Source organism: Macaca fascicularis, chromosome 20 (assembly GCF_037993035.2).
Source record: "Macaca fascicularis isolate 582-1 chromosome 20, T2T-MFA8v1.1".
In the NCBI taxonomy this organism is placed as follows: domain Eukaryota; kingdom Metazoa; phylum Chordata; class Mammalia; order Primates; family Cercopithecidae; genus Macaca; species Macaca fascicularis.
The window spans coordinates 17578290-17594340 of record NC_088394.1 but is presented as its reverse complement, the minus strand read 5'-3'; the positions used below and the strand labels follow the sequence as shown (position 1 = coordinate 17594340).

At 46.4% G+C, this 16051-nt stretch overlaps 1 protein-coding gene across 3 annotated transcripts in view; it reads right to left on the bottom strand.

The window, feature by feature from the left end:
• XYLT1 (xylosyltransferase 1) overlaps positions 1–16051 on the bottom strand; it is a 371169-nt gene that overhangs the window by 251394 nt on the left and 103724 nt on the right. For 2 of the 3 annotated variants that reach the window (XM_005591807.5, XM_074027813.1), the window contains exon 2: positions 5680–5718. The exons of the other annotated variant lie outside the window; for it this stretch is intronic. In XM_005591807.5, coding sequence (XP_005591864.3) covers positions 5680–5718 — 39 coding nt within the window. The remainder of the gene's footprint in view (positions 1–5679; positions 5719–16051) is intronic. 3 annotated transcript variants of the gene reach the window in all.

The following is a 16051-nucleotide window of genomic DNA, read 5'->3' as shown; positions in this document are numbered from 1 at the left end:
AAAAATTAGCATGCACCTGTAGTCCCAACTACTCGGGAGGCTGAGATGGGAGCCCAGGAGGTTGAAGCTGCAGTGAGCTGAGATGGAGTCACTGCATTCCAGCCTGGTTGACAGAGTGACAGAGCAAGACTCTCCAAAAGAAAAGGAAAAAGTCTCAGGTGATTGTCAAATGTCTCCTTGGTGGTCAAAATTGACCTAGTTGAGAACTACTGGTTTATACTGAAGTTTAAGTTCAGCTGAACATCAGTCAGCTAATTAGCTATTAGCCAAATTTCAGACATCAGCCCCCAGCTCAGCATAACACTGCTGAGACCTAAAGTTCCTTCAGTCTGCCAAATGCTCACATCAGACATTAGTTCGACTGGATGCCCCTGAATTTAAGCATCTCTCCTTCTCTCCTACCCTCCTTAGTCCTTTTCTTTCTCCCCTGCCTGATTAAGTAATTCTTTATTTATCTTGACATTATAATGACACAAAAGCATTGAAGGAGCGAACGCCTTAATTGAATCTAAGAAAAACTGGCATTATTTTTTATAGGAATCCAGACATACTATGCAAAAAATTCAGAACTCTGTCATTAGGGTCTTTTTGCAAGGTTAACTCTTAACTGTAAGCTCTTCAGCACATCTCACCTCCCCGGCTCGGAAGCTCAAACCTCACCTCTCCAGCTCTGATTCCCCACTACCTGGGAGATTTTACAACCACCTCCACTCTACCCGGTCACTCTCTTACAAACATGTTTGTCTTATTTCCACCCACTTATTACTATCTGAAGTTACAGATGCATTTATTAATATCTTTTTGTATCTTTTTCATCTGACTCGCCTAGAATGGATGCTTTCTAGGTAAGGAAACTTCTGTTTTCCTCTCTGCTGTATCTTTGGCATTTAGCACAAGGCCTGGCCTCCACATGGCCCAACAGCGATTTATGGAATAAGGAAATAGATGAATCCCCTTACATAGATATAATTTCTCAAGTGTTAACTTCCATTCACATCCACTACTCATTTTCTACAGCAGCCTTGTTCACAATCATCATGGCTTCAGCAGCATCTTTAAATCATGTGAATGTCATTCCCTTCCCTCTACCCCCAGTTAGCTGATCAAAGAAAGTCAAGTAACTGGTTGGTTTCAAAAAACGAGAAGTTGGGAGTTTTCCTCCTGATGCCTTTGATCTCCAGGTCCTGAGGGGGATCTCAGCATAACTGAAGACCTGCTCCTCCTCTAACTCTAGCCAAGTTCACAAATACCCAGATTGACAAATCTTGACTCAAAAGAGCTCCTTTTATTACATCTCCCAAGGTAACTTCCGTGTTTGAGTGGAGGCCATTAGCTAATTGACAGAGAGCCTGTTGAGGGTGGGGGGAGTGGGGGCAGGAGGAGGCAGAGACGCTAAAATTAAATGACACGAGACCTTGCCAATTGGAGTGGATTCAGAAATGATCAACTGTCTTGGGGATCGATGAGAGAGAGAATCAAGTAATAATGATTCAAATTTATCAAAACACTATTGATGTGCAGGGACATGTTTCGCTTTGGTTCTTTTAAAATAAATTTTCATTTGGGTCCACTACTCAAACCATTTTACCACCAAGTCCTCTGACAAACTGTCAAAGATAACTCACTGTGCAAAGCACTGTATCTTTCTATCCATCTACCCATCATGCATCTCTCTACCCATATATCTAAGGACATCTGTGGATAGTTGTGCTAAGCACTGTCTATCTGTCCATCTGTCTATCTATGGACGTTGGATTGCATATACCAAGCCCATTTCTCCAGCTTTGCCTGAACGTTAGCAAATCTTTCCACTCGTCAAGGCAACTTTATTTTCTTTCAAAATAGGAAAGCAGTTGAGAAGATAAGATTCTGATGTCATGCAACCCTGAGTCTAATGTGCACCAATACTATCTGCTTCCTGTGTGACCCTGGGTAAGTTACTTAGCCTCTCTGACCCTCATGTGGTACCGCAGTTAACACCTGTGTAACTATGGCATTTGAGGATAAAATGAGAGAAGTCAGTGCTTGGCAAATGGTAAATGTTAGTAAGAATGGGGATAAGAATAATGCCACCAAGCCACTCACTGAACTCCTTTTTTTTTTTTCCATTTCTAGGTCACCTGATCCCCTGGCAATCACCATCTGGAGACCAGGGAAGCATTCACCACCACAAGTCGGGGCTTCCTTGGTGCCTCCCCACGGGCAGCCTGCTGAGGCGGGAACCTGACACCAGGGATTTAAACCTTCCTCGGCTTCCTCATTCTATTAATCTGGCCGTTAAGCAGAGAGTCCTGCTGATGCCAACAGATGCAAAGCTCTGCTGTGCTAACGGCAAAGAGCATTAGAGGAGTCCTCGGTAGCCAATCAATCCATCTCCCCCAACTCAGAACAGCTGCACAGGGACAGATGAACCAAGCGGTGGCTGAGGACCGCTGCAATTCACACGAGGGAGAGAGGGATGCAGGAAGGAAAGGGCCCCTGCACAGCCCAGTGTTCTAATGCAGGCCAGGTCTTGGGCAAGCAAAGCAGCTGATGCATTGTGCAAGGACACAGCGCTTGGTGACATCTAACAGGCACGCTAACCTGTGACAGCTGGGCTCAAGGATGGAGCAGGCAATGCTGTCCTTAGAAGCCAAGTGCACTGGGGGAAAAGTGGGAAGTGACCCAGGGCTCAGGGCACATCTGTCACCGAACCCCTGCAGAGTTGGTTCTTCCAAGGTTGGCCACATCTGCCATCGTGTTCATGGCATATGGGTAACATTTGAGGCACTACTTCCTGCCAGAAAGGGACCTGACCCCCTTGTCTGACCTGCCTGCAGGCAGCTGAAGAGGATCCCATCACTCACTTCGCAATGGGCTGAGGCCCAGCACAAAGTCAGATCTGGCCACAGGCTTGTGCCAACAGTCACAAAGAAACATTTGCACTTTGCTTGCGTTCCCACATCTCTTTAACATGGGAAATCAGAACTCGGGGAGCGACAACAATATTCCCAGGCTCCCCAAAGACAGAGAACCAAATGAGACTGATGGAGCATTGTTTGGACAAATTGAAGCCCTTCCCCAGTGGCATAGCACAAATGCTGAGAGTCTACCTTGTGCCCCTGCTGGCTGCAGATGGAGGCTCAGGTCCCTTAGGCTAACAGATTGGATTTTAAGAGTGGTCACTGTGCGAGGAGCTGCTGCTGGAAGCCTCAGGTGCTGGCCAAAGCCACTCGTCTGCAACTCCTCTTTCCCATGCGGGTTTTGAAGGGCTGACGGGGTGGTGTCCAGAGTGAAGGGTACAGCAAGGTCAAAGACAGAACCATCCAGGGGTGCAGCTGTTCCCCTTCCAGGAGATAAGATGTGACTTCCAGAGTTCGGGACGCAGATGTTTGCCCATGGGTCTTCCTAAGTCTAACAGGCTATCCTTCCGGGGAAGGATAAGGAAGAGAAGGACCATCATTTTAAAAACACCCCGGAAGTTCTCTCATAGTCCATGGGGTAGACTGGGGAGAGACATTTCCCAAAGGATAGCACACACATCTCTGATAGGAAGTTTAGGTGACATCAGAGGGTGCCTAAAGGAACCTTATTTTCACAGTTTAATATTTATTTTAATGTGGTGCAAAAAATATATAACTAGCCCTTCAAACTTGTGGTTCCACGAATATTATTGCTCGAGACAGTGTTTCTCAATCTCGACACCATTAGTATTTAGGGCTGGATCATTCTTTTTGAGACGGAGTCTCACTCTGTCACCCAGGCTGGAGGGCAGTGGCTCAATCTCGGCTCACTGCAGCCTCTACCTCCTGGGTTCAAGTGATTCTCCTGCCTCAGCCTCCCAAGTAGCTGGGATTATGGGCACATACTACCAAGCCCGGCTACATTTTGTATTTTTTTTTCAGTAGAGATGGGGTTTCACCATGTTGGCCACGCTGGTCTCGAACTCCTAACCTCAAGTGATCTGCCCACCTCGGCTTCCCAAAGTGCTGAGACACAGGTGTGAGCCACTGTGCCAGGCCCAGGACCGGATATTTCTTTCCAGTGGGGAGCTGGCCTGTGTGTTGTAGGAGATTGAACAGCAACCTGGATCTCTACGTACTAGATGTCAGTCGTAAACCCCCCAACCAGATGAGACCACCACCAAATGTCTTCAGACACTGCCGAATAACCACCGGGAACCAAAACCACTTCCTGATTTAGACCCACTGGATTAAGGTAAGTCTATTTCTCAAAGCGAAGTGAGTTACGTTAAGGAAAAAGGTATTTTTAGGTGACTTTATAGAATAGATGAAATTCACATGAGGCAAATGTGGTCAAGGTGGTAAGTACAGACAAAACCAAGCCAGAGAGCAGCCAAACAGGCAGAGGCAACGGAATCCTTTTCCTCCTCAAAGCTGCACCCTCTATACCTCCCTGCTGGCCCTGCTGCCTGGTCAGCCCTGGGGCCCATATGGCTACACGTGTGTGCCAGAGAAAGGGAGGACAGAAAAGCACAAGGAAACCCTGAAGATCTGCTGGCCTTCCCCAGCAGGGAGGAAGCAAGGAGGGTCTCCTCATTCCTCTTAGGAGGACCCAAGCAGAGATGCCAACGAGAGGGCAAGGACCCAAGGTGGAGGGGGCAGAGGCCAGGGGAGCAGCTGGTCCTTTCCAGTGCACCCCAGAAACCCCTGAAACTCCTGAGCTGTCATTCAGCCTTGAAAGGTTCCCACAGGTTTGACTGTGACTGACACTTGCAAACTATTCCCTGTGGGGCTCTGAATGAGGCCCGTCCTGTCTATCTTCTCTCTTGCCTGTCAGCCAAACTCAAAGAGCTAAGGAAAGAATCAGTCCAAAGATAAGACACATCCCCTTCAAACCCAGCAGGAACGGTAACAGTTCTATTGGTTTAAAATGCTACCACTCACAAGCACTTAGCACGCACCCCGGACCTTATAAACATCATTTCCTGTAATCCTCAACCACAACCCTGCAAGGTGGGCACTACCACTGGGATGACATTTCAGATGGAAGGACACTGGCTTAGACATTATGTGGCCCCACAAACGTCGCAGGGTAGAAGACACAGAGGTGGAATTCCGCCCGGCTCTGTTGAACTCCAAGGCCTACACTCATAGCTGCTGCAGTGTCGTATCTCCCAGGAAGGCAGCGAGCAGACAGTCAGGACCGTGCCCTGCCTTACAACACCCACTGGTCATCCTCCTCTCCACACGGAAACACCACTGCAACCATGATTCCTCAGAATGGCCTAACACGCAAGCACATGAAAGGATGCAACTTCCCTCCGTCTGCCGCCCTCACTGCCAAGGAAAAAAAGTCCTCCAAGTTCAGGCATCAAAGAGCAGCATCTTCTCGCTTCACGGCTCCCCTCTGTCTCCTCTCTCCTTTGCATGAACCTCCGCACAATGGTTGGGTAGGAGCGAAGGACAGAGGAAAACTCCAAAGAAATGATTATGGTTCTTGTCACAGGTGGGAGGGTCCTCAGACACCTGGGTGCGAATATGTACACATGTACACCCACACCACTGCACACACGTGTACACTAGCTGCCAGTGTGGATACACACACGTGCAGGCACACACACATCCAAATGGGACAAGGGGCAGCCATGGGCCTGTCCAGCCTTTCGGGGCCAGGGGACAAGTCCCCTCGAGAGCTGGAATATCAAGGCTAAGTGGCCAAGACAGGAAAGGTACTCACCTGAGTCTCCAGGGTGATGAGCGGACTCGGGTGTGGCTCCTGTGGGATGAAAGGAGAAAATGCACGTGAGGAGTGGAAAAAAGTTAACTTACTACCCCAGCATCATTTTCTTTCTTTCTGGTTTTTTGTTTGTTTGTTTTTTAAAGAGACAGGGTCTCGCTTTGTTGCCCAGGCTGGAAGGCAGTGGCGTGATCACAGCTCACTGCAGCCTCGACCTCCAGGGCTCAAGTGATCCTCCCACCTCAGCCTCCCAAGTAGCTATGACTACAGACATGTACTATCATGCCAGGCTTTTTTTTTTTTTTAATTATTTTTGTAGAGATGGGGTCTCACTATGTTGCCCAGGCTTTTCTCCAACACTTTGGCCTCAACGATCCTCCCACTTTGGCCACTCAAAAAGCTGGGATTATAAGCATGAGTCACCATGCCATGTTCTCAGCATCATTTTCAAACAAAGCTTGATTTCCTCAGTGCTCAAGCCACCCCATGGGGAGGGCAACCCAATCTGTGTCCTCTATTCTACAGAGATGTCAGGACAGCACAGCCCAGTCTGCACACTGCCCCAACACTTCCTCTCATGCCCAAGTGATGAAGGAGGCTCAAGATTTTGTGAAGGAAACACCCACATGGAGATCACACAAAACAACAAAATGTAAAGAAAAAAGAAACAAGGCACCCTTGTCAAACAGCTCAACGTGCATCCAAACCCTCTATTCGGAGGAGAGTTTGGCTCCGTAAGAGGATTAGGAATAAACCAGAAAGAATATAAAGTCCTGACTAGGGGCAAGGCCATCATCAATTTGTGTCTGATCTTGGAAAGAATGAGGGAAGGAATGAGCGCGAGCAGCTTAATTTCTGGTTTGAGTGGCACATTCCAATGGGCTGGGGAAGGTCTTTTTTTAGGATAGAGAAGGCCAGAGAAATGTCCTATTCATTCACTCTCTACAAAAGCTGATTGACCGGGAATGCTTGGTGGTACTGTCTCGGGTCATTAAGCATGAACCCTTTGGGTTGGCGGAGACACAGGGCGGGTACAGGAGGAGGAAAAGACTGAGGGGAGGAGCTGGTGGTGTCCAGTGAGTGGTTTCCAAAGAAAACAGGAAACCCAGCATATGAAGGCTATTTCTGTCTACACCATGTCTGCTCTGAACTTAATCACCTTGGATTTATAATTCTGGGAAAAACAACCTTAAGCTTCCTCCTACAGAGAATGGGCATGATTTCAGGGCCCTGAAGTACACCCAGTTTGAAGCTTTGCTTTCTCTTAGCAGATTTTCCACCACAGGGTTTTAGGAAACCATGCAAATTAGCACCAGCCCACTGTCCCATAATGTGAACAAGAAGGAAATGCAGGGAAATCGGAACATTCTAAACTCCTCCTCTAGGTGAGCTGCCATTCACTGTCTTGATGACTGTTCTATGATATCTTTGTAATGATCCCCAATTCTGAGGGGTGTAAGAGGCACGATCTCAGAAACATGGTGAGCTCTGCTCCGCTCTGTCCTTTAGGAAGAAGAATTCGTCGTCCCCCAACTCCAATTCTGAGTCGAACTCCCAGTAATTGTCCACTGGTGTAACTGAAAGGAAACTGCCAAGAGAACATCCCACATTAATTCTCACATTCCCCCAGGCATTGAGTCTTCCTCATACCCAAGAAAACATTGAGGGAAACATGTTCTCCCCGTCTCCCCACATTGCAGCCTTGACCTATACAGGAATCTGGAGAAGTCATGAAGGAGCTGTTTGGGGGCCTGTCTCTTCAAATCCTTACTGATTTCTTCCCAGGGGTGAAGAAGTGACAGCTAAGATTGGTAAAACCCAACATTCGTAGAGCAACGTTTTTTTGATCAGGCAGGTTTTGTATCACTCATACGCAGAAAGAGTCTATTCTGTACTTCCTGTTTCCCTGTGTCAAGCAAGCAACTGGGGCAGGACCCATTTTTGTCTTTGGGAAGCAAGACCATCCTCCTGGTCTGTGGGTGGCAGCGTGAGTCAGACCTGGTATGTGCCTAGTGGGTGAGAGCATGCAACATCTGCTATTCAGGTCAGAGTAGTCTGGGTCTGTCTGTCTGTCCATTCAGATCTTACCACCTCGATTTTGATTTTAAGATAAGAAGCTGCATCTCAGCCTCGAAATTAGCCTCAATCCCCAAGCCAAGTCCTCGCAAAGCACCAGACTGGGGTGTTGGGTGCATGCCCAGATTAATTAAGCTGTACTTCGTAGACCATTTGGCTCTTGTCTGAGACTTATGCTTCATTGCTTAGAATCTCCACAAGGTTGAAGAGGGGAGAATGCCATCCTGAACCCCTAAAAGCAGCTCCAATGGACAAGATTTTCCTTGGGAAGTCATAGGAAATCTGTCAACTGTGTTGACAAAACCAAGAGCCTGATTTCTAGATGCAATGAAGCATCAATTCTCTATTTGATGTTCCAAAATCAGAGACCTTATCAGTGCATGGTCAGGGATCCAAGATTAAGAAGCTTCTGGAAAGCAAAAGCACAAATGCTATCTATTTAGCATCTTCATTAACTAACCGGGAAGAAGATAAAATCCTCACAAGTGGTCACATCATTAATACTTAGGATTCACTTGCCAACATTATTAGGCTCTCCTCCCTCTGTGCGCACTGGAAATGGAAGACTCTCCCTAAAGAGCCTCAGCCCAGAGGATTCAAGGTATGACTATATATCTGTGCGGTCTTGCTTTCAGCAACATCCTCCTTAATTGGAAAGGCTAACGAAGTGGAACCAGGTCAATGATGCTGTCTGCCTAATCCATCGTATCTGTCTAAATTGGGACTCTTTGGTTTACAGTAGAGTAAATTCCTGTCCATCAGAGGAAAGCCTCCTGGAGACCAAAGGGGAATTTGCAATGTGCGTGCATGCTACAGTGGAGTGCTTTCAGAATCTTAATGCAGGTACCATGGAACTGCCCACAACAAGGAAAGCCCTTCCATATCATCTATCGTAACAGCTCAGTTGGGGAAATGAAATGGGGAACTAGGTGCACTGAATTGGCAGCCCTTATTCATCACAGCTCCTAGATCCACACCCTCTGGTCATGTGACTTGGCAGTTCTTTGCTGTGTGCTTCTCCGTCCCTTAAGCGTGGGTTTGCCCATTTGACTGCTTTGCCCAATGGAAGGTTAGTAGATGTGGCATAAGCCGAAGCTTGAAATATGCTTAGGTGATGAAGTGTGGCCTACTGTGTTTTTGCCATTACAAGAGATCACGTCCCCAGTACCCTGCTGGTGCAAGGAGGATGACAGACACGTGAAACAGACCTGTACACAATCTGCAGCCTGAAGCCACGCCCAGCCTAGATCAGCCGACCCCCTGCCAACACACAGAAAATATATGTTTGCTATTTCAAGCCACTGAGTTTTGAAGTCATTTGTTATACAGCATTATTGTGGCAGTAACCGATATACTTATTTATTTATTTTTTTGAGACGGAGTCTAGCTCTGTCTCCCAGTCACCCAAGCTGGAGTGCAGTGGTGCGATATCCGCTCACTGCAAGCTCCGCCTCCAGGTCTCATCCCATTCTCCTGCCTCAGCCTCCTGAGTAGCTGGGACTATAGGTGCCCGCTACCACGCCCGGCTAATTTTTTTGCATTTTTAGTAGAGACGGGGTTTCACCATGCTAGCCAGGATGGTCTCGATCTCCCGACCTCGTGATCCACCCGCCTCGGCCTCCCAAAGTGCTGGGATCACAGGCGTGAGCCACCGTGCCCGGCCAGTAACTGATACACTTTCTAAACACTGACCTCAATAGATCAAAAAGTGTTGTCACAAACACTCACAGACTCAGCACCTAAATACTACTCATGCTCTTTCTCTCAGTCTGCAAATGCATCCCAGGAACCTGAAATAACTACAGCTAATGGCGATCATTTATAGAGGGCCTCCTAGGTGCCAGGCCCTGTGTGCTAGCTATACCATTACATCAAGCAAGGAAATAAGTGACCATCAGGATCTTGCATGCCTCTGAACTAGCCCTCAATCCTGTGTGCCCAATATACCAGTCCTTCTGAATTTATTATTTAAATACCATCACAACATGACAGGAAAAGATTACTTAGAATCCTTTCGCCTGGAAATACATACAGTTTTCATTCCTTTGGTTTATTCTTAACTTTGTCCTACGGGCATATTACTTGACTGAGACGCTAAACAGTTGAATAGTAGCAATAAATGATATTTGTTAAGTTCTCACTATGTTCCAGGTACTGGGCTTAACTTCTATGCCTGTATCATTTCGTTTACCCCTGTAATAACCCTAAGAGGTAGATATTATCATGATCACTATCATTAGTATAGAGATGGAGAAACTGATGACCAGAGAGACTGGTAACCTGTCCGAGCCACACAGATGCTGTTGAAAGCCTGGATTTGATCCCAGCATCTTACACTGGAAAACTCTGGGATCCACTCTTTTACAAGAGCTCTGTTGGAAAATACATTATTACTTTGGACAAAGTAATCCTGCAATTTTTGGATAATGTCTATCAAAATCAAGAATACTTATAGCAAATAAGCAGTACCACCTTAACAAATACCGAAATCTTTTTATCATCTGTCTTTTTTAAAAAGGTAGTGGACATGGCTGATAGAAATTAGCACACATATCATGACTAAAAACAAAACAGTCACTTTGCCACAGCAAGGAACCGTGTAAAGTTAGCTAAATCAATCCACACGTGTTTACTAAGTTCCGATTCAGTAGCTAGCTCTATGCCTGGCAGGCACCATGAGGGAGACAGAAATGAGTTTAAAGTGACTCTGTGTACACCGCTATTCCCAAAGCTAACTGTTTAACTAAGAGGCAGGAGCCTGATTACAGGTCTTAGAGCAATGAAACTTGTCTACACCTCAAAAGTCTTGCTTGTCAGACCAAGAAGCCAGGATCAAGGCCAAAGGCGTAATTTTAACAAGCAATTAAGCCCCAACAAAGAAAGCAGAGAGAGGAGGAAGAATTTGTTCATTATCATTCCACGCATGCATCAAACCTGTCTGGCTCTCCTAGCAGATTCTGAGCCCTGAGCTAAGCCTCAGCCATTATAAAGCGTGTTCTCTTCCTTTGCTTTGAGGATGTTCAGAAGACAGCGCTTGCTCTTGGGTATTAGGCAACGACATTGGTATAGGGATAATGATCCCGGTACACTCATGCCTTCAGGGCCAGATGTCTCCGTGAGGCCCGCCAAATCAATGACATAGACAATGGACATTCACATGCCACCTTCTCCCAGAGACGCTCCCAGGGAACACTTCAGAAGGTTGGCTTGGTGCTTTCTCTCCCCAAGAGCCCTCTAATTAAGGCCAGAACTGGGAATCTTCCACCATCAAAAGATGGTGTCTCACTGTCACTCATCATCCCACCACCAGATAACTTGGAAAATCTAAGAAACTCTTCTTGGGATCACAGATCACAGCAAGTGAAAACTCACTCATGACTCGAGCCTGCTGGAGAACGTCCAGCTCTAGCCAACTCTGAACGCCCAGCCAGAAACCTAAAGGGACGCTGTCACTTAGCTGCAGGCCTGGTGCAGGACAAAGATATACTGTTCAGTGGGAAAAGAGTGCGGGTTTAGGGGTTACCCCAGGGTTCAAACCATACATAACCACTGTATTCGTCTGCTAGGGCTGCTATAATAATACACAGGCGAGGTGGCTTAAACAACAGAGATTTATCTTTTTACAGTTCTGGAGGTTGAAAGTCCAAGACCAAGGTGTCTGCAGGTCTGGCTTCTGAAGTCTGACGCTCCTCTTAGCTTGTACACATGGTGTACTCCTCACTGTTTCCTCACACAGTCTTTTCTCTATGCATCCCTGGTATCTATGTGTCCAAATTTCCTCTTCTTTTCTGGGAGGGCAGAGATGTAGTCTCATTATGTGGCCCAGACCAGAGCGCAGTGGCACAATCCAAGCTCACTGCAACCTCCGCCTCCTGAGGTCAAGTGATTCTCATGCCTCAGCCTCCCAAGTAGCTGGGATTACAGGTGGTTGTTACCACGCCCAGCTAATTGTTTAGAATATTTTTAGTAGAGATGGGGTTTCATCATGTTGGCCAGGCTGGTCTTGAACTCCTGACCTCAAATGATCCACCTGCTTCAGCCTCCCAAAGTGCCAGGAGTACAGTTGTGTGCCACTACTCCAGTCTAATTTTTGTATTTTTAGTAGAGATAGGCTTTTGCCATGTTGGCCAGGCTGGTCTCGAACTCCTGACCTCAGGTGATCTGCCTGCCTCACCCTCCCAAAGTGCTGGGATTAAAGGCATGAGCCACCAGGCCTGGCTGAAATTTCCTTTTCTTATTAAAAAAAACCAGTCAGATTGGATGAGGACACCATTACTTAAATTTAATCACCTCAGTAAAGGCCCTATCTCCAAATAGTCACATTTTGAGGTACTGGGGGAGGCAGGGTTTCAACATATGAAATTAGGGTAGGGATACAATTCAGTCCATAACCACCACCTAGCACCACTTGTGACCTTGGGCAAAGTCCTCAGCTTCTGTGCACTTTATTTTTCTCACTGACACTATATAAACAGGTAGGATTACACTTGCCAACACAGCTACTGTTAAAGTGGAAAACAGATTTTCTGAGACCTTTTCGTAAGGGACACTATTAATAATTACACAAGCTTAACAGGTATAAACCCAGACTGTCCCAGCAAACCCTAAGGTCTCCTCCTTGTCTTGAACACGGGATACCACTGACATCATGAATTGTCATGAACATTAAATAAAAGTAGATACTGTACATAGTTACAACCTCAAAAATGATTTTCTCTTTGATTTCTTCCTCCAGGCTTACAAAGGCTGAGACATATCCCTCTATACTCAACCCTACTAAACCACAAGCCTTCTGAACTGCAAGCTGCCGTAGACACGAGTGCAACCCATGTCATGTGACGGCAGCGAAATGAGCACATTTACCTAATTCGTTTTGAATGCTTACTTTGTGCCAAGCATATGAAATTCCTGCAACCCTGCCAAGGGAGGTATCATGATCCCCATTTTATTGATCAGATAACTGATACTCTCAGAGAATAATTTGCTCAAAAACACAGGGCTAATCAGGAATGGAGCCAGGAACAGTAAGCAAGTTTGTCAGTTACCAGAAACTACTCTTTTAACTGATATCCTGGTGTTAATCAAAAGTATGAACTTACCGAATCAGAATCTCTGGGCAAGGGTCCAAGGAATCTACATTTTTATTAAACGCCCTTGGGGGATTCTTATGTACACTGAACCCAAGAGCCTCCACATGCTACCTAAACTATACCATGCGTAATGCAAGGCTGAAAAAGCTTCCAAAGTGACAAAGAATACAATTCCTGCTTCTGATCCCCAGCCAGCCATCGAGTGTCGGACACATGCATGAAACTCTTGAGTGTTGGTGTTCATGCTCTGCACCCCCATGAAATTTCCAGGACGGGTGCAAAGTGCTCCCTTTTCCCCACTTTGGTGAAGGGATCTGCCGTGCCCTAAAAACCTGGTTACCAACCTCCTCTTTCCAGCATTTCCTCCCGAGGGAAGTGGGACTCTTTCAAGTCCTCCTTCTTCGGGCCTCATTGCAGCAACCAAGGTGTTGCATAATAGGGCTTTCTCTTCAGATGTCCCCATGGGATTTCACAGTGGCTCCTAAGACGAAGGCTGGGCACGTGCAGGGCAGGCGGCATGGGGTGATGAGGGAGGGATGCCAGTGACACAGAAGTATCCCTGTTCTCTTAAAAAGGCTGCATGTGGAATGTGAATGCAGGCCAGAATCACACAGCCCTCACCTTGTTGGAAAATGGGAACTCACCTTCAAATAGGACTCGGAGGAGAAAACAGAAACTCCACAGAGAGAACAAGGGGATTCTCCATGTTTTACAGAAATGTTGGCAGTTAAAACTGTGTGTATCGCTCTCTCTCTTTTTTATTAAAAGTTTAAAAAGTTGGTCTTTTTTGCTATCTTACATTCAATTCAATATTTTTCAGCCCAGACCTCAGAAATGAGCAGTAGAACCTGAAAATGAAGCTTAGGCCCTTGGAGATGGTAATTAATCACCCACAGCCTTGGAAGAGAGAGAAACCACAGACTCGTGGAAACTCAGGAATTATTTTAACACTTCTCCAGCCTGGTATGTGTATCTTTGAGCACAAATGGTTATCAAAATTCTAAACTCCTGTATATAATACTTTGTTCTGTGTGCGCCTCGAGAGGTTTTGTAATTCTTTAAAAAGCACACAGAATTACCATCTTAGAATTACAAGGTTTTGAAGAAACCTACCTGAAAAGATCAGAGGCGTGAGCTACAGACTGTTAAGACAGGAGTGCCCAACTGGTGGCCTGTGGTTGCTTCAAGCTGGTTTGCTTTTTATTTCGGCCTGTGGCCTTGATGAAATACTTGAAATCATTGCCATTTTTTCTTTATTATTATACTTTAAGTTCTAGGGTACATGTGCACAACGTGCAGGTTACATATGTATACATGTGCCATGTTGGTGTGCTGCCCCGTTAACTCTTCATTTACATTAGGTATTTCTCCTAATGCTATCACTCCCCCTCCCGCCATGACAGCCTCCGGTGTGTGACATTCCCCACCCTGTGTCCAAGTGTTCTCATTGTTCAATTCCCTCCTACGAGTGAGAACATGCGGTGTTTGGTTTTCTGTCCTTGCGATAGTTTGCTCAGAATGGTTTCTAGCTTCATCCATATCCCTACAAAAGGACACGACCTCATCCTTTTTTTATGAATCATTGCCAATGTTTTAAAACCAGGATACTTCACATGCAAATCCAGATTTCTCACTTCTCCTTTAAGAACAGAAGATTTAGCAACACTGGATATGTATTCTTGCAAGAAAACAGCTCCAGACTGAGTAGCTGGCCTGGCTACTGCGAGCAACAGAACTTTTCACCCCCATTATTAATTCAAATTGCCTAAGGTCACATAGCTAGTCAATATTGACAACAATCAAAATACCAGCTAACACTGTTCTCACACTGAATGCCAGGTATTACTGTAAGGGGTTTGCAAATACTATCTCATTTAAATCTTACAACTGGCTGGGTGTGGTGGCTTACGCCTATAATCCCATGGAGGCCAAGGCGGGCGGATCACTTGAGGTTAGGAGTTCAAGACCAGCCTGACCAACATGCTGAAACTCCATCTCTACTAAAAACACACAACTTAGCTGGATGTGTTGGTGCATACCTGTAGTCTCAGCTCCCCGGGAGGCTGAGACACGAGAATAGCTTGAACCCTGGGGGCAGAGGCTGCAGTGAGCCAAGATCATGCCACTGTACTCTAGCCTGGGTGACAGAGACTGTGTCATAAAACAAACAAATAAATAAACCTTACAACAACTCTAGGAGGCAGGCATCAAAAGCCCCCTTTTACAGATGGTGCAATTGAGGCTCAGAGAAGTAATTTTTTCAAAGTCATTTATTAGTGGGTGGTGAAGGCGGGATTTGAAACAGGGCATTCTTTTGGACCACTAAGCTACACTGCTACCCAGTGGTACAACCATGTCATGAATTGGAAACACTAAACCACAGTTCATGGTTCTATCAGCATCTGGCGCTACGAAGCCATAAGGAACACTGAATTGGATCAGATGCTCCTCATACCAGAGGTTCTCATCTCCTTGCTGCGAGTCTTCAGGTTGACTCCTTCGCCTGTTCCAGTGGTTAAAGGTAATAATAATCACCAACATCATCTCACAGTCTTTGTGGAGCACTGACTGAGACGTTCAACCAGAGCCTGGCTCAGTCCTGACAGTGGGTGGGCCACCGAAGTTAGTTCCTCTTAAAAGACAATTGGTGACACTTTACAGTGCTTTGCTTTTCACAGCTCCGAGGCATTTCAGACCATAAACAAGACCTGCCATGTGCCAAGAAGGCAGCCTTTACCCTAGACGGCCCAGACAAGAAGTACTGGCTAAATCCCACCATGCTGCAAATCTTTCTGAAGGCGGCCACCCAGGCTGCGTTTGAACACACATCCTCCTGGAGCTGGGAAAACAAGCCACATCTATACTTCAGCCCGATAATTAGCTTTTCCCAGGAGCAGGCCGCAGCACCTATCAATTTTGCACCCACTTGCTGTGGTCACAAGATGGCAGGTAGCCCAACTGGAACCAATACTGCCAAGTGTCCCACAGACATTGTCTGGAGTTCCAATGATACTATGTGGCTTCTGGGACTGCTGGGCGAGTTCTCTATTCCACAGGAAAACAGTTCAGATTTGAGCTCCAGAATCCAAAATTGTGAGTTCAAGGAAAGTACTTAGAGGTAGAGACCAGGTATGCAGCAACTTCACAGTAAGGTGCCGGAGGCAGCTATTACTAAGCAGGCCACCTGGCCTCAAATTCTCAATACG